At 55.8% G+C, this 24,029-nt stretch overlaps 1 protein-coding gene across 1 annotated transcript in view; it reads right to left on the bottom strand.

Annotated features, from left to right (window-relative positions):
* Positions 1-4,303: 4,303 nt before the first annotated feature.
* TSPEAR (thrombospondin type laminin G domain and EAR repeats) overlaps positions 4,304-24,029 on the bottom strand; it is an 85,025-nt gene continuing 65,299 nt past the window's right edge. Inside the window, exons 7-12 of the mRNA XM_024119999.3 lie at positions 23,437-23,663; positions 21,920-22,106; positions 21,014-21,243; positions 10,270-10,457; positions 7,512-7,613; positions 4,304-4,586 (exon numbers count right to left, since the gene is read on the bottom strand). Of these exons, the coding sequence (XP_023975767.1) occupies positions 4,433-4,586; positions 7,512-7,613; positions 10,270-10,457; positions 21,014-21,243; positions 21,920-22,106; positions 23,437-23,663 (1,088 nt within the window). The 3' untranslated portion in view covers positions 4,304-4,432. The remainder of the gene's footprint in view (positions 4,587-7,511; positions 7,614-10,269; positions 10,458-21,013; positions 21,244-21,919; positions 22,107-23,436; positions 23,664-24,029) is intronic.

The raw sequence follows: 24,029 nt of genomic DNA, 5'->3' as shown, positions 1-24,029 counted from the left end.
GGTTCCACGGACTGTACAGTTGGCAAAACTCAGTGAACAGAACACTTAAGCTCGGTGCGTTTTAAATGAAATTAAATAAATTAAATCAAACTAAAATTAAGCAAAGATAAGGGTCCTCAACACAATTAAAAGTAAAATTTGAGTCATAAAAAGAACCACAGGGCTCTCTGAGACGCCCTTTCTTTTCCTCTGGGTTTGCTCCCATGTTTCTGGCACAGCAGATTATTTTAAGGGCTCTCCAGTATTGACTGTCTTTCCGTCAGTGACTAAACTATCCTTGGACACTACGTGTTACTGACAGCTTCGATTTGCTAGCATGTGGTTTAAATCAATGAATCTAGAATCAAAAGTAGGACAGGCTCAGCGTTTTCTTTCAAGTGTGATTTTAAGTCCAACTTTGATCAGGAAAACAGGTGGGCAGGTAAGTGACAAGAATGCGGGGCTTCTACCGCCCACCCACGGGTCCAGGAGCTGTGCTGGGACCGCAGGGCACCCACGTCACAGGGAGGAGGGTCCTGGGAGGGTTCGGTAACTAGTTCAAGTTCAGACAGTGAGTGGAAAAACCGGGGTAGTAGCCCCTCTCGGCCTGACAGGGAAGCTGTGCTCTTCACGGTCCTGCTGGAGCACCGCACACCTGGGGCGCCTGCTCCGTGAGGAACCTGGGAGCCCCTGGGGCACCTGCCCCGAAGTTCCAGGAGAGGAGCAGGCACCAATGAGTTAGCAAACGTGAGCATCTGAACTTCCATGAATGCTGTTTAGTGACGTAAGCAGGTGAGATGAGTGTAGGAGTTTGTGAGTGTGTGAGCATGTGGGGGGGACGTGTGCACGTGTGGGGAGGCGTGTGTGTGTGTGTGTGTGTGTGTGAGTGTGAGTGTGCCAGAGGGTAGGGCTGTGTGCTGGTGGCGAGGTTAAGGGGTGCCTACAGGAAAAGTCCAGCAAGCCCCAAGGCCAGGAGCTGTGACCACAGTGAAAACGAGATAATTTTGCCAGCAACACGGCTCTGACATGCCTGGCAGATGGGGAAGTAGGTAAAGTCTGGTCTGGGGGGGACAGCTGGTAGAAGAGGTGCTATTCGAATGTCTGGTCATCCTTCCCCTGGATCGGGTTTCAGGAAGGGGAGCCCCGGAGGTAAGGGAGTGCAGAAACTGCCACAGACGCTATTTCTCCAGGAAATCATGACCCTGAAGAAGAAACTGCAAAGAAATGCAGTTTGTGCAAAGATGTTCTTGAAGTGTTGTTTACCACAGTAAAGGCCGTTGCATCTCTGTGGATTAACAAAGGGTGATCAGCCCAGCAAACCCCAGGGTGTGGCTGTGAAGAAATAGGACATGGGTGTCAAAGGGACAAGAATGCGGTCACGTCACACTGCGTGCAAACTTCCGGGAGCCGCACGCGCCTTGGGAATGTTTATCAACAGGACAGAAGCCCGAAAGCTGACCTGGAAAGATGTAAATACCGTCATGCTTTCTGCGTTGTTCCCCCTCTGATTTGCATTCATGACGTACACAGATCTCGACTGACGTTTTTTGTTTCCGCCCAGTGGAGCAGAGATCGGACATCGTCCAGGGATGCGGTGGCACCGCTTGGTCCGGACGAAGCCCCGGGCAGGGACAGGAGGCGGCCCCTCCCTCTGTCTCTGCTGCACCGGCGGCATTGGTGTCCGTCGTCTGCCTTCCTCCTCCCTGGGCACCAGCTGGACAACCGGGTCGCCCAAGGGAGAGAGAAGCCGCGTAGGAGGGGTGCTTGGGGAGCACGGCCAGCGCCCAGTTGACCCCTCCCTCATGGGTACTGGGGCCACTGAGGCTCGGCCACGGGACCAGACACAGCCGTCCTGACTCCCGGGCGCCTTTGCCCATTTGAGCACCGTGTCCTCGGGGGCTGGGGGTGGAGGACTCTCCAGGAGAGCAGTGTGCAGAGAGGAGACATGATCAGCATCGGCTCGGGGGATTTTGGAGGCTGCGAGCCCCAACCCTGCAGGGAGGTGGGCCTGGGGGAGAGCCAGGAGAGCCGGCGCGCAGCGCCGGGCCCAGGGCGGTCTGCTGGGGAACCCCTCCCACTGACTGCGCGAGGCCCCACACGTCACAGAGGGCGATCTCTCTACCCAGAGTCCACTGATGTAAGCGTTCGTCTCGTCCAGACACACAAAAGGCAACCATCCCAGGCGTGGAGACAGGGGTCTCGGAGGCCCTGCTGTGTTCCTGGCCCGGAAGCTGCCCCTCTCCTGTGTGGGGGCCCTGCCTCTGGGGGCCCTTCCGCGGGTCCACCTGTGCAAGGAGCCCGAGGTGACGTGGCACCCCAGCCCCCAGCCGGCCCTGACTGAGGCTGCCTCCCTGCAGGCCCCCTGGCCCGTGACCCTCCTTCCGTCCCTCTCACGGGCTGCTCAGGCCCGGCCTCAAATCCCGGTGAAAATCAGAGCCCCCAGCCGACCAAGCGTCCCTCTCAGGGGACGTTTGATTTCAAAGTCGAAACGGGAAGCCTGCTTGAATCTGAACTTCAGATAAACACCAAGAACTCCTTTAGTATATATTCTATGCAACACTGGGGCTATGTATTTTTTTAAAAAAGCATTCATGGTTTATCTGTAATTCAAGTTTAACTAGGGATCCTGCATTTTTCTCTGGCACCTCGGCCCACCCTCCCTGCACCAGCAGATCCATAACCCTCCGGGTCAGGCCCTCTGGGGCCCCCGGGTGCCCAGGGCAGGGACTCAGCCAGGCCTAGGGACGACAGCAAGGATATGTGGGTCCAGTAGGGATGCGGGACTGCAGCGGCAGAAGCTGACTTGGAGTGAGGGGGCACATCCTCCTTCTCCAAAGTGCGCGGCGTATACAAGGGCAGGGAACTGCCCCGGGGGCGTCCTAGACCCGGGCCGTCTCTCTCACACAGGTGCCCTGGCCTGGCCCCAGAGCCCCCCTCCCCACCCCCCGTTCTTTGCCATTCTCCCGGGCAGGGGACATCCTTGTCCAAGGTCAGCCTCAGCCTGCCCGAGGCACATGGCTCAGCTACTGGCCCGAAGGAGGCTCTAGAAAAATCTCCACTTTGGGAATTCAAGAAGCACCCTGGTCATAGTTCTTGAGATCCCAATCTGGTCAGGATGGGCAGGGAGCAGGCTCACATAGCTTTCCTTCCTGGGCAGGTGGGCCTCCCCAGTTCTCACGTGGAACCGACCACGGAGAGCCAGGACTCTGGCGGCTGGCTGCAGCTGCCACCGTGCCCCCGGCTGTGTGATCCTGGGCAAAAGTCAGCCAGAATTTCGAGACGGAAAGAGCAGAACGTTAGACCAAGCATGGGGCCTTCCTGCCGCTGAGGTCCTGGCTCCTATATCCCATCCTAGAGCAGGCGGGGCCTGGGTAGTGGACTAGGCCTGGCTTGGCTCCTGCCCCGTGGTCTCCTGGATGGATGTGGACCCCATAGGGTCTTCCCAGCAAAGCTCCTGGCATGGAGAATTCCCCTTCCACCGAGGAGGCTTCCGGTGGTGATGGCACCTCCCCTCCTCCTCCCCTAGGTTCCTGGGGTGGTGTCATGTCACACCTAGCAGCCATCCCAGGGAGGTAGGAGGCCCATGCCCAGTGTAGGTTCAGGGCATTGGACATGGGAGGAGCTGGGCGAGCGCTGGCACTGCCAGTCCATCTGGTACACCCACAAGGCCAGCCACGATGACCGGGGATACCAGCCTGGGTGCAGAGGCAAGAGGGTCCCATCGACCCGGGGTCTCCCATGGGTGGGGCTCAGGGAGGAGACAAGGCCCGTGCCATGCATGCTTGGGACTCCTGACCTGACCCTACCCCACTGCACTCATGGGTAAACTGAGGCTGGAGGAAAAAGCTCCTGCAGAGGAGAGGCGTGCTGGTGACCAGGGACCCAAGGGCACATGGGGCTGTGGTGGCAGAGTGCGTGCTACGGCCCGGTGATTGCTCTTGATGAGGGTCGAGTCCCCGCCAGAAACACACCGACGCAGCAGTGCTTTCTGTAGAGAGCATCATAAATATATTTCAGTATAGACAGAATCAATAAATAGCTGGTACAAATATGTCAGACGGCATCCAGCCGGTTCCCATGTCTGGGGTCCCCAAGCAGAGCTGAGCATCTGGCCACGTGGTGGGCACCGCGGGAAGGTGACCAGGCTCCGCTGTTTTTGAGGTAAAACTTTGTATGAACTTTTCCTTTAAAGCAAAATCCCAGCAGGACACCAGATTTGCAGGGGCAGCTCTGGCCTTCCACCTGGACCTCCACAGAGCCACATGAGTCTGGCCACCACGGTTACTGGGCTGGAAGTGAAAACATCCCCAGCTGGACAAGAGCCAGGGGCGGCGAGGTGGTGGCTCTGGAAGCCACAGCTTCTCCCAGGCTCGTCCTGGTCCCTGGAGGTTCCTTCTCAGGTGAGGTTCTGGGGTGCGGCCAGGTGGGCCCCATTCCTGGGTCCCTGGCCCCATCACCCTGTCCTCAGCTTCAGCACCCTGGACAGCGGCTCCTTGGCGCTGGAGTAGACCAGGTAGGAGCCGGCAGCGGTGCGGAAGGTCTCCCAGTCCCTGCAGCCGAAGGTCGGGAGGCTGTGCACGGCCACGAAGCCCTCGTACCCCTGCCACCTGTGGGGAGAGACACTGTCGGCCTCGGGACAGGGGCGCCGGCGCCAGGCTGCTCTCAGGGAGAGGAGAAGGTGCCTGGGCGTCGGGGCTCCCACTGTACCCCCCTCCGCCGTGATCCTCGCCAGGCCTTCTTCACCTGCCTCTCCCACCGGGCACAGCATGGAAGGGCCCAGCATCCCAGCCTCACAATCCCCCCAGGTTACAATCGCGGGGACCTGGGCCAGGAGGGGCCTTCTCAGCCTGCAAAGAAGAAACTGAGGCCCGGGAGGGGGAACCTGCCCTGTCCAAGACCCCTCAGCTGCTCTGATCCACCCAGGGTCCTGCTCCCAGCCCAGAGTGCCTTCGGATGCTTCCGTTGGGCGGGGGATGGGGAGGTGCTCCTGGTGGGTTAATAGCGGGGTCCGAGCTGAAGCCCCCTCCTCACTGCTGGGGTTGGCACGGCCCTCAGACACACACCTGGCACCGCTCGCGTGTGGCACCCGTCTTTGGATGCAGGAACCCCACTGCCGGCACACGGCTCTGTGACCCCCGCTCCCACATGAGGGTGCTGCACCCAGCCCTTCGTCCTGCCCTGGCACAGTCAGCGGTTTCTAGGTTTTGCCCTTCAAAAGGGATTCGACAGGTAGCTCTGTTTCCATTGGGTGGAGGCCCAGAGTGGGCCGCCTGGATCAAAAGCAGTCGTAGTTTTAATTTAAATGTTTTTCCAGATGACTTTCTGGAAATGTTGGGATTATTTCTGTCCTGGTGGGGAAGGGCCAGCCCCCCCCCACCCAACACACACACACTCTCAGCACTGTGGGTCTTTAAACAGCGTCCAAACAGATGGGGGAAATGCGTCATCCTCGCGCTCTGAAACAACAGCTTCTAACACGTTCATTCACATTGTCCATTTTTAGTTCCAAAACCCCTATTCATATCTTTTGCCCATTTTTCCAAATTCAAAAAAAATCTTTTATTAATTTGTGGGGTTCCTGTTCTGCCATATGTGTTGTGGACAGTTTGTCCTTTGATTTTGAATGGGACGCCCTTTCCATAGAAAACCTTTAAACGTAGGTGATCGGCCTGGCGGCCTCTTTCCAGCCTATGGAATGTCTCACATCTTCTCTGCAGAACTTTGAGGTTTTACAAAGTCATCTTAGCTTTTCTTCTAATATTTCTGTTGTTGAATTTTTGACATTTAGGTGTTTGCTCCTTATAAAATTTTCTTTGTGTATAATATGAAGCAGAGGTATAGGTGTGTTTTCTTCCAAGTGGACAGAAAATTACAGGAAATTATTTTATTAATTCGTCTTTTTCTCACGGAGCTGAAATATAGCATTATCACACTAGATGATTGTGAAAGATCAGCTCCTTTCTGGACTGTATTCTACTCCTTCTACATATTTGTTTATGTTTAGCAAAATCATACTGCTTTATTTGCGTGCTGTCAGGACCTCCTTCACTCTTCTCCTTTTCAACATTTGCTTGGCCATCTTTGAAAATTTATTCTTCCACATGAATTTTTAAATTACTTAAATTTTTAAAATTTAAAATTACTTAAAATTTTAAAACTTTAAAAATTACTTAAAATTTAAAAATTACTTAAACCTTAAAAATTACTTAAAATTAAAAAAATTTTTTAATTACTTAAAATTTTTAAAAATTTTAACTTAAAATTTAAAAAAGTTTTAAATTACTTAAAATTTAAAAATTACTTTGTCTTCTTGAAAACAGCAATTAATTAGAAAGTCTAAAGAAAATTGATGATTTTTCTAATAAAGTATAGATAAGCAAACTTGTCTCAGTAAGAGACGTAGAACCTGATTAAACCAATAGCCACGGGAGAGACTGGACAAGCTGCTCCACAAACACTATTGAAAAGGAACCAGGCCGAGACGGCTTTGTAACTGAATTTAACCACATCGTAAAGAAAACAGATTAGTCCTACTGTTCAAACTCTCCCAGCCCACAGGTGTAGGTGGTGTGCCTATTAAGTTAGGTTCCATATCAAGTGTCCAGAAGAAATCACAGAGCAATTTCATTTCCTATGACAGATACAAAACCCTGAAATCAATCATAATGATTGGTAGCCAGTGACATGTTAAATAATTGCACACATCCTCGATAAGTGATGCTCCTACCGGAGTGCAAGGTCACCTCTCATAAATCATTATGTCAACAGATTGACCGGGAAGATGCACGCCAGGCACTAAAGAATGCCAGCGGGGCGAGACTGCTCACATCCTGTCAAACTGTGTAACGCCCAGGCCGTTTCCATCACATCAGTCAGACGGAACGGCCGGTCCCTGCTCCTACGATTCAAAATCATCCTGGAATTTCTAGCTAATTGAGACAACTAGATAAGCAGTAAAAACATTAGAAATACAGAGGCAAAGTTGCTTTTATTTGTAGGCGTAGTTATACCTCTAGAGCTCCCACAGACATTTCTTCAGGAAACCATTAGAACTGAAAGAGATAATAACGTGGCTGGATGGCCAGACACAACAATCCATTGTCAGGATACGCAGATGGAAATGGACATGTGCTTACAACTCAGAAAACTCCCAGAAGTGAAGGTATTGCGAACACCACAGTGCCTCTGTGACGCAGTGTAAAATTTTATCGAAGGACACATGAAAAACAGAGGGACCTACCGTAGGCCTGGATGGAAACATTTAACAGGATGATATACGAATAACTCTCGAATTAGCGTATCCACACACTGCATCTCTGGCCAGAATCCAGAGTCGTGAACATCAGAGAGACTAGTGGTCACCTGGCTAACCCAGGGGCATCACCCAGACTCAGCCTGCACTCCGGTGCGCTGGGTGCCAGGTGACCCACAGGGCCCGATAACCTGTGACTTGCTCTGAGCCTGCGGTCACCAGCGGGGAAGGCACGCACACCCCAGGTGAACCGAGGTGGTGAGAGGGGCACAGCCTTTACCTGTAAATAATACTGTTTACCGAGAAGGTATTTCCGTCGAAGGAGTTTGCAACCACCAGGAAATAATCTTCTCCCACTGAGAAGAACTCCCAGTCCAGAGCACTGCAAAAGCAAGTGAGCAGACATTAGGACACAGGACTCGGAGATGTTGCCATGGAACTCGGAGGGCTGGAGTTCAGCCAGTTCTCCCCCTACTCTCAGAATTCAGGGCGGTAGATCCCACTTCCAAAATCCAGAGAAGGGGGAGCGATTTTCTGTCACACAGCCAGTGGTCTATTCCCAGGAAATACAAATTAATTGTTCACTTTTTTAAATAAAAAAAAATTTAATTGTACTAAAACACACATAACACAAAACCGTTTTACCCGTTTTGAAGTGCACGGCTCAGTGGCATTAAGCGCATTCACACTGTTGTGCAACCGTCACCACCGTCCGTCTCCAGAATTTTTCCATCTTGCCAAACTGAAACTCCATCCGCATGAAACACTCCCTCCCATCCCCTCCTCCAGCCCCTGGCCCCCACCGTCCTGCTTTCTGTCCCTGTGAATCTGGCTCCTCCAGGGACCGCATATCAGTGGATTGTACAGCATTTGCCCATTTTTTTTTTTTTTTTTTTTTTTTTGGCGGTACGCGGGCCTCTCACTGTCGTGGCCTCTCCCATTGCGGAGCACAGGCTCCGGACACGCAGGCTCGGCGGCCATGGCTCACGGGCCCAGCCGCTCCGCGGCATGTGGGATCTTCCCGGACCGGCGCACGAACCCGTGTCCCCTGCATCGGCAGGCGGATTCTCAACCACTGCGCCACCAGGGAAGCCCCATTTGTCCTTTTTTGACTGGCTTATGTCACTGAGCAACATGTCCTCAAGGTTCATCCGTGTTTTCACAGTTGTCAGAATGTCCTTCCTTTTTGGGGCTGAACGATATTCCATTGTAAGAATGGACCACATTCTGTCTATCCATTCCTCTGTCGATGGACACTTGGGTTACATGTGTCAACGCTGATGCTATGAACATGGGTGCAAAGGTCACTCACTTAGAAGAGGTTGAAATAGAGGAGCAGTCCCAAGCTCGTGGTCACTCCATGAAGGCCTGCAGCACCCTCTGGAGGTGGGAACTTGAGGACACTGGACATGAGGTCACCCACTCACCCGCTCCTTCCCTGACAGCCGTTCAGGTGCCAGCAGGGTCTGCTGACATAGAGACGTTCCCCTACATTTGCAAGCTGTGGTTCTTACTGCGAACAGACCACTGTATCCTGTCTTCACCAAGTGCCTCCTGAACTTGCTAAGGGTGAGTCTGTGCTCAGAGATGGCTCAGTTCCCAGGGGTCCGACAGAGGGCTTCCAGGAAGGACATCCCAGAGCCCTGTCTATCCAAGGAGGCCAACCTGGGCATCAGCCATGGTCCCCAATCACCTCTCTGATTACTGCATTACTGTCCTGTGTCCACTTTCCAGATAAGGAAACTGAGGCCACAGCCTTGTAGCAAGTGGGAGTCACTGGATGCCAAAGGTCAGGCCGCTGCATCTGCATCCAGTGGCCTCAGGGCTATGGCTTATTCAGGCAGTAGAGGGCCATTCTCTCTTGGTCGATACTCACCCCTGGGTTCCTTCTCAGTGGGGCACCGAGGGCGCCGGCCTAGAGCTCCTACAGGACCCTGGATGTGAGAGGGCCCACAGGGGTCCCTGGGGACATGCAGGGGGGCTGAGGCCAGTGGGGGCCCTGGGGCTCCTCACTGCTTCCTTCTTCTATTGTTTGGGATCCTGTCTCAGGCCACTTCCAGGCATGGCCAGTCACGATTCGGTCATTAAAAAGAGTGGTGGCCATGACCATGCTCACTGAGGGGCAGCACCTCGTGCTGCAGGCAGCAGGGCAGCCGTGTGGTCCCCGTGCGGTATTCTGCCAGTCGCAGCTGGGTTCTGAAGCCGAGGCCGCGGAAAAGACGCAGACAGCAAAGTTGACTTAAACTGCCCCACAGCTCACATCAGAAGCTGCTTCGGCTTTAATCTAGGAGGAAGTGAACGTCTGGCGTGACTTCCTGTTCTTCCTCCAAAGCAGCATGACAGCAAGCCCACTGACAGTAACGTGAAGCATATTTTTGCTCTTCAGAAGCACACCACTTGGTCAAAAGGTGGAAACGGACAAATATCCATCAACTGATGAGGGATAAGCAAAGCGTGGTAAATAAATACAGCGGAATATGACTCAGTCATTAAAAGGAGTGAAGCACTGAGGTACAACGTAGATGAGCCTTGGAAACATGCCGAGTGAAAGAAGCCAGACGCAAAAGACCACATCCTGTGTATTCCATTCACAGGCAACGTCCAGAATGGGGAAACCCAGAGGAACAGAAAGCAGAGTGGTGGGTGCCAGAGGCTGGGGAGGTGGGGGGAGAGGCAAAGATAGCTAACGGGTGGGGTTTCTTTTTGAGGTGATGAAAATATTCTAAAGCCACTGTGGTGATGGTTGCACACAGCTGTGAATTTAATTTAAAAACACGGAATTGTAAAAAACACACACACAAGCCACATCGTTTGAAAGCAGAGTCAAGATTACAACAGGAGCCACAATCACTCAGCTGGCCCTGGAGAAAGTAGGTCTGCAGGGAGTGGGGAGTGAGACCACGTCACACCTCCAAGAAGCGGGTGGGGCACCCGTGGCTTCCGGGAGGCACAGGCGCGCTGCCGTCTGTGGGCTGCCGGGCGGGAAGCGGGTCCCCCTGGATACCTGCATCCCCGCCCCCCACCCCGTGCTCCTGTACCTGCAGGTGCGGATCTCCTGGAACCTGACGAACGTCTGCGCGGTGACGTTCAGCTCGTAGATGACGGAGTCGATGACGTAGGAGTCGTTTTGCCCTTGCATTTCCACGTCGTAGCGGTGACTATTCGCGACGGCAAGAAACACCCTCTCCCCGATGTGGAAAACCTCCCAGTCTGCGGCACCAAACGTCTGGGACGGTGAGAAGGGGGCCAAGAGCACGCGTGAACGGAGACCCTCAGAATGGCCACCCACGCGGCTCCAGCCCCCGCGCACTCCAGGCGCCAGGCCGGGGCCCTCCCGCCAGCGCTGCTCTTTCCCAGCCTCACTGCACGTGAGTCAGGGGACCATCTGCATAGAGCGCCTCTTACCACCTGTGCCGCCCACTCCCCGACGCCCCAGTGTGCCCGTCGGGAGGTCCAGCTGCCACAACATCTCTTCCAGGGAGCCCTCCCTGCTCCCCCCAGTCAGGCTCTGAACGCCAAAGCAAACTCTAGGGACCTCCGGAGTTTCTCACTACACGCTGCCCCTGGCCTGAGGTTCTCCTTTGGCTCTAGGGACCGCCCCAGCTCTGGGTTCCTGTGCTGTTCCTCTGAAATCACTTATCACCCTGGAGGGTGAGGTGTGCGTGGGGCAACAGGGCTGGACCTTTACATGAATAGCCGGCTGCCAAGCCTTGGCCCCAGACCTCAAGCTGCATGAGCTGATTTGCAGGTGGGACCCAGGAGGAGGAAGTTATGGCCAGCATCTCGGGGGTGCTGGGGTGAGGGTGCGTGGGGAAGGGGGGGACCAGAGGAGTCCAGATCCAGGCCCTGGTCTGAGCCCTGAAGAGAGAGGGTGGGGCAGAAACAAGAGGAGTGACCACCCCTGAAGGCAGCAAATGGCAGGGGCTTAAGTGGAGGCAGGGAGAATGTGGCAGCTCTCCGCAGCAGTGAGGGGCCTGTGGCTGGTGGAAGAGCGTGCCAAAGTTCCTGGGGACCCCAAACCACAGCCTGAGGAGGCTGCTGGGGTCTGAGTTCCTACGTCAGCAGAAAGGGGTTGACTCTGTTCCCATGGGCTGGTGAGGGCTGCAGAAGCTCCGATGGGACACTTTCCATCGAAATTGTCTTTCAATGTTTTGCCTCTTGACTTCTGGCTTCTGATACTGGTGGAGAGACTTACATTAGACTGACCCTCATGTTGATAATTATTGTGAACTCTGGATGCAATGCCTAAAAAAGTACACAATTGTTTGAAGGAGCTGCACAAGGGCCAAGGGCAGGTGGAAAGTGGAGGGGATGCGACCCCCGAAAGCATGTTTGTCTGACGTTTTCTCTGAGGGTACGCCCCGTCCTGTGGCACATGGGCATGGCACTCGAATGGAGGCAGCAGGCTGGTTGGACAGGGGAGCCCAAGGTGAGAGCTGGGGGCTTGCAGAGTCTCTAGAAATGGAAGGGGACTACCCTAGGAAGGAGGGAACCCCAGCAGGGGGAGCCCCGATGTCTCCTTATTAACTTCTTTCAAGTCCTGTCCAGCTCCTGAAGTGCACACACAGAGGACAAGATCCCAGGGACCCAGAGACAAACAACAACTGAGAGGCTGAAGGAACTGGCCACAGAGTTAAACACCTGGGGAAACAGGCAGGGGAATGTGACCCATAATCAAGAGAAGAAACTGCAAGTAGAAAGAGGCTGACAGTGCAAATATTGGAGTTAACAGATGCAAACTTTACAGTAGCTATGATCAGAATCTATAGGGAAATATGTGTGTAATGAACAATGAGATGGGGAGATTTGGAAAGCTAGGAAAACTCTAAAAGGGGCCAAATAGAAATCCTGTACCTGAAGAGGAAAATATCTGTATTCGCAAATCTATTGCATGGGATCAAGAGCTACCTGGACCATCCAGGAGAAAGAATCAGTGAACTAGAAGATAGACCGATAGACATTACCTGAATTGAAGCACAGAAAGGGGGAAAAAGTTTACAATAGGGATTTCCCTGGTGGCACAGTGGTTAAGAATCCGCCTACCAATGCAGGGCACACGGGTTCGATCCCTGGTTCGGGAAGATCCTACATTCTGCAGAGCAGCTAAGCCTGTGTGCCACAACTACTGAGCCTGCACTCTAGAGCCCATGAGCCACAACAAGAGAAGCCACTGCAATGAGAAGCCCGTGCACCACAACGAAGAGTAGCCCCCGCTTGCTGCAACTAGAGAAAGCCTGTGTGCAGCAATGAAGACCCAACGCAGCCATAAATAAATATGTTAAAAAAAACATTTACAATAAAGGTGAACAGAGCCTCCATGACTGAGGAATAATATAATGCAGTCTAACATGCATGTAATTGGGTCACAGAAGGAAAAGAAAAGAGAATGAGGCAGAAAAAACATTTAAATAAATGATGGCTAATATTTTTCCAAATTTGATTAAAAACACCAAACCACAGATCCAAGAAGATCAGAGACCCCAACCAGAATAAAGACAAAAAAAACCCCCACATCTTGACACATCATATTTAAATATCCGAGAATAGAAGGAGAAGATTGCAAAAGCCACCAGAGGAAAAAGACACATTCGATATAGGGAAACAGTGGTACCAATGGTACCTGACGTCTCATCAGAAACAGTGGAAGCTTGACGTCAACAGAAAACCATCTTTAAAGTAAACAAAAGAAAAAACGTGAACCCAGAATTCTACAACCAGTGAAAATATCCTTCAAGGTAGAATAAAGTCATTTTCAGATAAAAGTGGTAGAATGAATTGCCAGCAGACCTGCTCTACAAGAAGTACCGAAGGAGGGCTTCCCTGGTGGCGCAGTGGTTGGGAGATGCAGAGGGCATTGGGAATGGCGAGCGTGTGGGTGTAAAGACAACCGACAGCAAAAATGATAAATTGTGGAGCTTATAACCTAAGTAGACGTGTGAGTATATACATGCTCACAGTAGCTGGACAGACGGGTGGGGGTAAATGAAATCATGTTGTTGTAAGGTTATTACATTATATGTAAGGTATAATATTAATTCAAAATAGATTGTACACCTGAAACTAACACAACATTGTTAATCAACTATACTCCAATATAAAATAAAAAAAATTTTAATTTGAATTGTACATATTAATAGGGACTCATGGTTAATAAAAAATAGATTGTAGTAAGTTGAATATATATACCGTGATTACTGGAGCACACAATTACACAACCCATTGAATCAACACAAAAAGGAGGAGATAGAAGACTGTGTGTGTGACAGAGGGCTTGTATCCAGAATATATAAGGAACTCCTACATATCAATAATGAAAGGCAAAAAATAAAATAAAAAATGGGTAAAAGATTTGAATAGGCATTTCGCAAGGGGACTCTAGCAAGCCAGCAGGTGGATGGAAACCCGCCATCTAGTCACCAGGGGATTTTGACTTAAAAACCACACTGCGGTGCCACTTCACACCCAACAAGTAAAACTGCAAATACAGACAAAACCCGGTGTTGGCAAGAGTGTGGGGTGGCTGGAACTCATGCTGTTCGGGGGAGTGTGTGAAATGGTAGAACCGTTTTGGAAAACTGCTTGGCAATTTCTTCAAAGTTAAACATCCGCCTACCTTATGGCCCAGAATTCCACTCCTAGGCTTTTACTCAAGAAAAATAAAAACAATTTGCCCACGGAAAGCCTTGTATGAGATGCCTTTAGTAGATTTATTCATAATAGTGAAAAGCTGGAAACAGCTCAGGTTGTACGGACAAGGAACTGAGCCTGGAAGCCACGCAGCAGACAGGCTCGGGACCGGGCTGCTTCCTGGGGACACCGTACGTCCCCAGACGCGGGTGGTCGTGGGGGGAGCAGAGCCAGTCGATGCCCAGCGATGCTGGAGGCACACTCGCATCCCCACCCCACGTGGGAAGCGGCTCCGTTTTTCTTTACCCAGACCGGGCAGGGCGGGTCTGATGACTGCCCCTCCTCGGAGGTCCCTTCCCCGCCTTGTAGACGGGTCCGCGCCGCCCAGCGCGTCCTCTGGCCCCGGCGGGTCCGGTACTCGGCCCGGTCGCCGGGCTTGGTGTTTTCTCCACGCCCAGCAGAGGGCGTCGCCGCCCGGTTCGCGGAGCCCCGATCCCGGGCAGAGCTGCGGCCGTAGAAACAGGCCTGGGCCCGTCCTGAGGAGCCGAAACAAGGGAGCGCAAGCTAAAAGTGACACACGAGGACAAGGGCAGGGGCCAGGACACCTGGCGTTGCCAACCCCTTCCGGGCCAGGAGCTGGGCTGAGGCCTTCCTGCACTGGCGTCCTCTGCTCACCGCGGCTCCGGAGGTGGCACTATGTCCCCAGGGGTCACCCGGAAACTTCCGAGCTGGTGGGGACACTCGGGCCCGCGGGGCCGCCAGCCTCATCTGCTCTGTGGCCGCTTCATAGAGGACCGACGTTAAACACCCGCACGAGTGTGCAGTGATACGCGCGCCAGCTCTGGCAGGTCGCAGAAACCACCCGAGAGGCCGGTGGGTGAGATCGCCGGCTCCTCCCACCCCGGTGCTGATGAGACCACGTCAATGGGAAACGCACACACCCGCACACACACCTGCATACACGTGCACGTGTGCAGACACACAAGACACCTGCATGCACACACCTGTGTATACACGTGCACACACCTGCATGGACACGATTTTACACACAATCCTGCATGCATACAAGTGTATACATGTGCACATACCTGCAAGCACACATGTGCACACACACATACCTGCAGGCACACAAGTTTTTATGTACACACCCACATGTATACACCTGTATACCCTTATACCTGATGCACACACATGCATTGTGTATATACAGGCACACGCTTGCAAACACGCACGTGTACACACACTCCTGCACGTGTGCACACCCACACTGGACAAGGGGCCAGGGCTGGTCTGAAGAGGGGGTATCCCGCAGATTGCCGGGGCTGCCTTCCAGCTCCGACTCACTCCACCCTCAGCTCACTTGCCTTGAGCCTCAGCGCGGAGGGGGAGGGGCGTGCAGATGGGGGTCGGTGGAGGGGCTGTCAGGGCCTGGGAACCGGGGAGAAAAAGGCCAGGAACCGAGGAGGAAGGACGGGGGCGTGGCCAGCGGCAGGGAGGCGGGGAGGAGCATCCAGGTGGGCGTGGCTTAGCGCGGGCGGAGCGCGGCGTGCGGGGGGAGGTGCTCTCACCCTACCTCTGCGCTGTGCGCGCAGCTGGGTCGGGCGCCAGATACAGCAAGTACGCGGCGCCTCGTTCAATTTGAATTTCAGATAAACAATGGTTTTTCAGTGTATGTGTATGGACACGCTTTTACTAAACAATGACTCGTTGTTTATCTGGAATTCACATTGAACCGGGTGTCCTGTATTTTATCCGCCAGACGCTGGCAGAGACCAGCATGGGGCCCCCCTGGCTCCCAGTCACTGGCTGGCGATGAGCTCTCCTCGCAGGGTGGGACCAGCACCTGCGCCCTCAGCCAGAGGCTGCGCTCCTCCGGCTCGTGGGTCAATGGGCGACCGTCCCCACCCGGGGCTGCTCCAGCCTGCGCAGGGGGTGAGCGGGCTTGAGGCCCCGCTGTCAGGCCACTCCTGGATTCTAAGCGCATTAGGGACTCATCAGGGAGAGAAGAAGGAGTTCCCACGTCAAACAACCTGCCAAACCCTGCCTGGCACCGGAGCAAGGAGGCCAGGCACCTGCTGGGCTGGTGGGCCCTTCCCGCCTTCCTTCTGAGCGGAATTCCCCTAGAGCTCTGCCCTGGAATCCCCTGGCAGCGGGCCTGGCAGGCTCTGAGCACCTCGAGGGATGATGGTGCTTCCGGGGCTTGGCAGCCGGGAGCATCGGGAGCCCCTGACAGCCTCCCTTGAGGGTGGGTGGGCTCCCGGTAACCAGCGGATCACTTGCTGGGGAGGAGGCCCTCAGGTTGCGGCTCTGATGGAGCAAAGACCCAAGGTCTGGGAGTGCCTGGGTGGGGAGGGGCGGGGCGCCCTGCCTGGGGAAGGCAGGCAGCCCCCCAGAGGGCCCTGGGGGGACGCTGCCATCCTCACTGTGGGCAGCTGGCTAAGGTGGGTGAGGGTCCCATCCTAGGCGGCTTCAGGGGGTGCCCCTCCCAGCTCTCCCCTGGCCCAGCAGCCCCTCCAAACCTTGCTCCTCCGCAGGCTACCTGGTCCACTGCCCGCTCCTGCCTCACAGAGCAAACCCGAGGCACAGGAGGAAGTGCCAGGGCCCTTGCTAGCGCCTGAGCCCGGCCCCTCCCGGTGCCGACTGCTGAGGTGCTCTCACGCCGCCCTCCTTACAGACATGCCTCCTTCTTTTCCTTCGTCTCTGGACGTCCACGTTCCCGGTGGAGACTAGGTTTCTGACAAGCCCACAGCTTCACCCTCATCCCCAGACATCCACTGAGAGCTCTGGGCAGCGCCTCTGCCCGTCCCCCCACCTGCCCCGACGCGCGGCTTCCTGGGGCTCTCTGGCCCTCTCCACTGGGGCCCCTGTCAGCCCTCGGCCGCCCCGCCGCCGCCCTGAATCCCCCACTGCTCTCGGTTCTCTTTTCTGCCAGTGGCACCTCCATCAGCCCCGCCTCCCAGGCAATAAAGCCCAAATCTGGGTCCACCATTCCCCTCTCCCCTCCCCCGGCCCCTCCATTCGAGGTCTACACGTGGTGACCGTGACCACAGACCCCACAGCCAGACAGCTCAGGGAGCAGAAGTCCCAGCGGCTGGAGGCTGGCTTTCTGTGCACAGAGCCCGTTCCTGCCCGGACGCACCCCGCTCGGACCTCCTCTGGTCCAAGATGGCGAGGCCAAGTGGTTGGAGCTGTGGTCTCTGCCACCTGAGGAAGGTTCCAGAATCCCTGGTGGGAGAGGTGGGGAGGTCTGGAGGGTGGGGCTGAGGAATTCGTCCAGGGTGGGCAGCCAGCCTCCCACGTACACCTGAGCCACAGACCTGGCGTGGGCACGGCCCGGGCCCTCCCGGTGAGCTGAACTCACCCCGCAGCCCTGGGACCCCACCCAGCGCCCCTCCCAGCACCGCCTGTGTGCACAGCTTCCCAAACACGGGCGTGCGCCCCTTGCCCGGCCGTCCCTCCAGAAAGGTTTCCCTGTGATGTGGGCGCCTCTCCACCCACACATGCTTTCGAAGCACCGGCCTCTCCTGCTTCAAAGCCCATGGCCATGAGAGATGGTGCAAAGCTCCACATCAAGTGGAAACACACGAAGACATCTCCAGGACCTAAGAGGATTAAAACACAGTATGAAAAATGCCGGCAGAACATGAAAGTGGAATCTTGTGGGTTCTGAGGACTCATCGAGTGTGAAGAAACACAGGTCATAAGAGAAGGCAGCCTTCAGGCAGTGCCCCGCAGTTGTCTGCGGGCTCGGGTGGCAGCAGTGCCCCCTCGCAGCCCCCAGTCAGCTCTGCCCGCCGGCCAGAGACATGCTCCCTCACAGCCACTGTGGTCCTGCTCTCGCCCGCCCTTGTGGATGATTCTTCCAGCTGACGTCACACCCCTCGGCTGGTTCTCCTTTAGGTCATGTAACCCGGATGGCCCCCGGCCCGCTCAGCTGGCACCGTCTCCCCCTTGGCCCCGGCCTCCCTTCTGAGTCTGAGGCCTACGGCAGGGCTGGGTGCAGACTGGAGCTGAATCCAGATGCCGCCTGAAATGCAGGGTTTCAGTGTCACACATCTGGAGCCAGCATACTGGGAGCATTCAAGGAGATTGGCCAGAATCTCCTTGGGATTTGGAACATAGTGCACGGGGGACCATGGCAGGAACTGGAGACTATTCTGAAAGATTTGCAGTGACTGTTTCCGAATATCTTAGCAGACAAGCCGGTGGAACAGGGGAGCAGACCCCTGTGGTGTCCAGAGAGCACAGTCCTGCAGGCTGGGACAGAGGCCCGGCAAGCGACCTTCTGGTCAACCACACAGGTCCCTAGCAGGGCTGTCACACCAGGCATGTGATATGAAGAGGGTTCCTGCAGCTGATTGGGGAGTGCATCTTGGCGACTATCATCCTGTAGCTGCCAACACTGTGATCCAGCCCCACCTACATTTGAGCAAGAGGCCAATTTAGGAAGGTCTTCATCATGGCACTTCATCAAGGGCCTCAACCAGATCCCCAGCTCCCCGGGGCACAGCGGCCGGTGACAATGCCACCCACTGCCATGCTCAACATTAAACATAAATAGAAAACTAAGGGTCCTGCAGATGTTTTATAAAAGACCTGGAACATGAGAGTCAGGCTACAACATATACATACACTCATACTGGAAAAAACTGAGCTGGTTCTAGGAACAGAAGAGAATTTTTAAAAATTATAATTATCAGACTTCCCTGGTGGCACAGTGGTTAAGAATCCACCTGCCAATGCAGGGGACACGGGTTCGAGCCCTGGTCCGGGAAGATCCCACATGCCATGGAGCACCTAAGCCCGTGAGCCACAACTACTGAGCCTGTGCCCTAGAGCCCGCGAGCCACAGCTACTGAAGCCCGCGCTCTACAGCCCGTGAGCCACAACTACTGAAGCCCGCACGCCTAGAGCCCGTGCTCCATAACAAGAGAAGCCATCACGATGAGAAGTCTGCACCACAACGAAGAGTAGCCCCCGCTCGCCGCAACTAGAGATAGCCTGCGCACAGCAACAAAGACCCAACGCAGCCAAAAATAAATATAAATAAAATAAATAAATTTAAAAAGAAATTACACAAACTCTTAAAAAAATAAAATTATAATTATCTTCAGAAGTATTCAAGAAGATACCACATTTATAGAGTAAATACAGAATGCCGTTAAAGGGAAGAGTTCTTGGATATTAAAAACACAATTTCTAGCATTACAAGAAAATGCTCATCAACATGATTAGAGAATAAAGGTAAGGAAAGCTTCTAGGTTGTAGAAAAAGAAAAGATAGATTCAATCCAGGAGATCCGAAAGCTGGCTAACCGTTCTAGAGAGAGGGGAGCACGAGACGATCAAGAAAAACTAAGAACATCTCCCAGGCCTGAGGATTCACGCCTTCAGGATGAAAGGGCACTGAGACCAATCAGACGGGAAGCACGGGAAACCGCTGTGAAGAAACCTGTGGGCACCGAGGGCAGAGAAGGTCAAAGGAAAGGCACCTGGGGAGGCAGGGGGCTGCCCTCAGTGTTCCCGAGGAAACTTCCACCCTAAAACCCCGCGCGCGGCACATCAGGCAGGGTAAGGGATGCAGCCGTCGTGAGTGTCCACACTTCCCGCCACAGAAGGCGGTTCTCACTGGGATGAAGCCGGCGAGGTCACGGCTCCCCCAGCCTGTGGCTGTGCTGTCGGGGCACGTGGCCCACGTGGCTGCCGAGGGCGAGGGCGGAGCTCTCACCCCCAGCCCAGGATTGACGTGGGCTCACTTTGATCAACACCCATTGGCTTGTCCTGGTCACATAAACTGGCTGAGCTGCAGGGATGCTGGGGAGTGTCGGGGAGCACCTAGAAGGCGGGGCGGGGGTGTCCTTGAGGTCAACCAGAACACCGGACATCAGAATTGGACGTGGTGGCTCCAGCAAAGATGGTGGTAAAGGAAAGTTCCAGAAAGGGGACCATTGTCAGTTCTAGAGGCAGTCAGCCCGGACAGCACAGGCAGGAGGGCCCAGGATGGGGGTTATGGGAAAAGAGGGGTCTCCACGGGCGCACACCGGCCAGAGACCTTGCAGACGCGATGGGAGCACCGACCCGCGGGTGGAAACTCAGGAGGCACTGAAGACGCGGTGTTCACAGGGGCTCTCGGGGACGGGGATGGCCAGCAAGAAGCCAGGGGACGTTACCATGTGCAGAGACGGGGGTTTTCTTCCCCAAACAGGAAAGGAGAGGGAGGGAGGGACTTCGGAAAAGGCGATTAGGAACGTGTCGAAAAACATTATGTGCAGCACGTGGGGTCCACGTGTGAAGTGAGCCATGTGTGGTGGGCTTGTGGCATGAAAGGAGAGTCTGAACCGCATTCGGGGACTGTCCCCAGGGGCGGCACGAAGGTCATCCCACCACTGAAACCACTGAGAAGGGAGTGATCACAGCCACGCCCTTGGCTCTGCACGAACGACATTGGGACGCGGCCAGGACGATGCAAAGGCCGACTCTCGATTTTAGAATCATCCGTGGGGGCGTGGCCTGGGGTCTGACACTGAGAGGGACAAGCTGGGCAGCTTGGAGGGAGGAGGGCGAGGGAAGGTGGGAGGAGGGTTGGGGCCCCACATCGTCACCCTAGACCACGGTGGGCGTGAAGAAGGGACGGCAACGCTGCCCACTAGCCCGGGACCCGGCGGCACGTGCGTGGTTCAGCCGGGCATCCGGGGCCTCGCCACGTAATAAAGCCTTCTCGCTGCCTCAGTCAGAGGTCCCTCCATGCAGCCCACGACAGCTGGGACCAGCGGAGGGACACTCAAGGTCTGCCGGGAGCGTGGACAGTGCTGCCGCCACCCCTGGCCAGGTCAGAGGCCAGCTGCCTGCTGCCCCAGGGCAAGAGCCTGGCGCCCACATAAAGGTGGGTCAGACTGTGAGGGCCCCCAGGGGCAGGGGACCTGGCTGAGTAGCCGGGCTGCCGGAAACTCCGTGCCAGGGCAGCCCTCCTGCCTCATTTTAGGGCTCCCAGGCTATATTTGGGGTCCCAGGGGCTCGGCCTGAGCCTTATCCCGGGGAGGCGCCTGGGCGCGGAGGCCCGGGCCGGGGCCCTGGTCCTGGCTCGCGCAGCCCGGGTCCTGTGTCGCCCAGGAGCCAGGCAGAGGCGCGGGGCCGGCGGTGAGCTCGGGGTCCTTACCAGGAAGGACTGGAAAAGCTGGAAGGAGCCGCCCAGCCGCACGTACAGGCGGGACTGCAGCTGCGTGGACGTGCCGTTGAAGGCGTTGGCCACGGCCAGGAAGGCGTAGGGCCCCACCGTGAAGAACTCCCAGTCGTAGGCGCCTGATGTGGCGATGGTCTGGTTGGCCTCGAAGAGCCGGGTCCCTGGGTTCCACTTGTAGATGACGCTGTAGATGTTGTGGTTGTCGCCTGGAAGCCAAGCACCGTGGAGGGAGGGAGACGGGCCTCTGTGGCCTCACGGCGGCCTTGGCAAGACCCTGCCCGCCCGGACCCTGCCCCAGGCCCTGCAGCCCGTCCAGTCCAGCCAGGCCCTGCTCTCCTGCACCCTCCCCAGGCCCCCAGCAGTGACAAGGCCCTTCATGTGACCTTCCTGCCTCTGTGCCCCAATGAGAACCCTCGGGGTCCCCGCCTTTGGACGGCTCCAGAGCCCCCTGAGGCCTTGCAGCACGCTAGAGGTGGGATCCCCGCCCCCACCCCAGAGTTCCCCGGCAGCTGTAGACTCAGGTGACCGCTGAGCCGCAGAGCCTGCCGAGGCCAGAGGTGCCCTGCAGGGCTGGCTGCCCCCCCGGGGCCCTGTCCCCCGAGAGCTACAGAGCAGGGAAGGGCTCACTGTGGTCACTCAGGGCAGCCCCTCCCAGGACTGTCCCCACTGCACCCACCGCATCCCACAGAGTTTGTGCCCAGAATGGACGAGGGCAGGGGCGCCCCTACCTGGACAGACGAGGGGGTGCTCAGGTGTATCCGCCCTCAGACGCCACTGTCAGACTGCCGAGCCCGAGGACACGGGCCGCGTGTGGTCTGTTACACACTTTTAGTATGTAAAACGATCCCGCCCTGGCCCCGGAGTCCCGGCCACAGCCCCTACCTTCCCGGTGGTTGGCCACGGCCAGGAAGTGCTCCCCGGCCACCTCGAAGGCCTCCCAGTCCCGGGCGCTGTGGGTGAGGACCCTCTGGTACGGTGTGAACCTCAGCCTTCTCTGGCTCCATTTGTAAATGACAGAGAACTCCTGACCCTTTTCATTCGGTTCAAAATTAGCCACAGCCAGGAAGATCTGGGGAGAGGACCAGGACAGCGTTCTCGCGAGCCGTGCGAGGGGTCTGGCACTCGAGGCTTCTGAACATCAGCCTCGGGACAGGGGCTGGGCCGGGGACTGATGGCCTGGGGCGGGCCCAAGGACCCAGGACTGACTCTCCAGATCTGAATTACATTAAGACCCGTAGCCGCGTCCGTGTTTACCGGCCCGTGAGCTCCGCTCCTGTCTCCCAAACCCCGGAAAAGCTTTATGCACAGAAACGTTCTTCATCATCCGGGCGAAGAGGAAAGATCTTAACGCCCTGCTGTCTCAGGAAGCACATGTCTGTCACGCAATCGAGGACAACGTGGCAATGCCCTACGTGTGACGTGAGCTGGAGGCCAGATGGTGGGTCGTGTGACCGAGGCGGGAGCCAGAAGCCCGGGGTGGGGGGGGGCACTCCCGGAGGCTGAAGCAGCCCCAGGTACACTCTGCCGCTGCTTAGGGGACGGGGCAGAATTTTTTCTTCTTTTTCTAAAGTTCCCAATTTTTCTTTGCTATAAAGTTGTTTTTTTATAATGAAAAAATATAAACCTTTAAAATGTCACCAACCACAAAACCAGAGGGCTAGTCCCCCCTTTCCCAGGCTGGCTTGGAGCGCAGGGCCCTGAGGGTCGGCAGAGACGGGGAGCAGAGGTCTGTCTGTTTTGCTCAGTTTTGTCCCCAGTCGGAGGGGGGGGGCCCAGGTGAGGGGAGGGCTGCACCTGGCACACGTGTCAGTGAGCGAGCGACTTGGGGGCGGGCACGCGGAGGTAAGGGAAAACTCTCACAAGGGGATGAGCCTCTTAGCCCTGACCCGTGGTCCGCTGCTCAACGCGGCCCTGGTGGAAGGAAGGGGAGGCTGCCCACGAGGCTCTCCCACCCAAGGCCTCCGCGCCCGGCCCTCACCCTCCTCACCTGTCCCCTGCATTAGGACATCACGTGTCCCCAGTGTTTATGGAGCGAGTAGAGGAAGGCTGGGAACGGAGGCCTATTTTCATTCTGACGTGATGTCCGCCCTGCTGCCTGGTTCAGGTCAGATTATCTCAAAGGTTTAAGGAGGCAGCGGTGGGTCTGCAGGGAGCTGGGCAGCGTCTCAGAAATGGGCTGATCTCTATTTTGCGGAAGCCAAACAGACTTTCTCGGTCACATTCTGGACATAGAGACGCAGCCGTGCCTGACTTTAAAAGCCATTTAGAACCTGCATGAGGCTTCGAAACCAGTAGAAGTGCCTTTCCCCGTAAAATCTACGTAAGGAGCCCCAACCTTTGGGCTCTGTGGGTTTTTCCAAGGTGAAAAGGATCGAGAAAGTCTCTGAATGCAGACTTGCCTTTTTTCCAATGGTGAAGTGTCTCCAGGACTGTGCTTGGTGCGTGGGAATGTCCTGGTACGAGGAGAACTTCCCGTCGGTCCATTTGTAGATGGCGGACGTGGTTTTCCGGTTGGCGGTGGCCACGAAGAGCCCGGCCTCAGGGATGACGAAGACCTCGATACCCAGCGTCTCCGAGTTCGTGAACAGGCTCTGATGCTCCTCCACGTACTCCAGCCTTTCTTTGGCTTGTGACAGAGACACAGAGACCCAGCTGATGCTTCCCAGAACAGAAGCCTGGATGGACATCCAGGGGTGCGACCCCAGGGACCTGGGCCATGACCCGGAGCACTGTGGCCCTGAGTGCCGTGCCGCCCTCACCAGGAGGCCCGGCAAAGGAGCCTCTCATCCCCGCACAGGTTTTAGGGTCTGCAGAGCCCCCAGGGATACCAGTCGGGTGGCACTGACATGTCAGGTCCCTACTAGACGTTTCCCACGGCTCGCGGCTTCCACGAAAGGCTGTGCCCCGAAGTGAACTAGAGAGTGGAGGCCGCGGCTCGGGGACGTCCCCCTGGAGCCGGTTTCCATTTCCCGAGGACCCCCTTAGGGAGCAT

Source organism: Physeter macrocephalus, chromosome 8 (genome assembly GCF_002837175.3).
Source record: "Physeter macrocephalus isolate SW-GA chromosome 8, ASM283717v5, whole genome shotgun sequence".
NCBI lineage: Eukaryota > Metazoa > Chordata > Mammalia > Artiodactyla > Physeteridae > Physeter > Physeter macrocephalus.
Note: the sequence above shows the minus strand (reverse complement) of the source record. Positions and strands in the feature narration are given on the sequence as shown.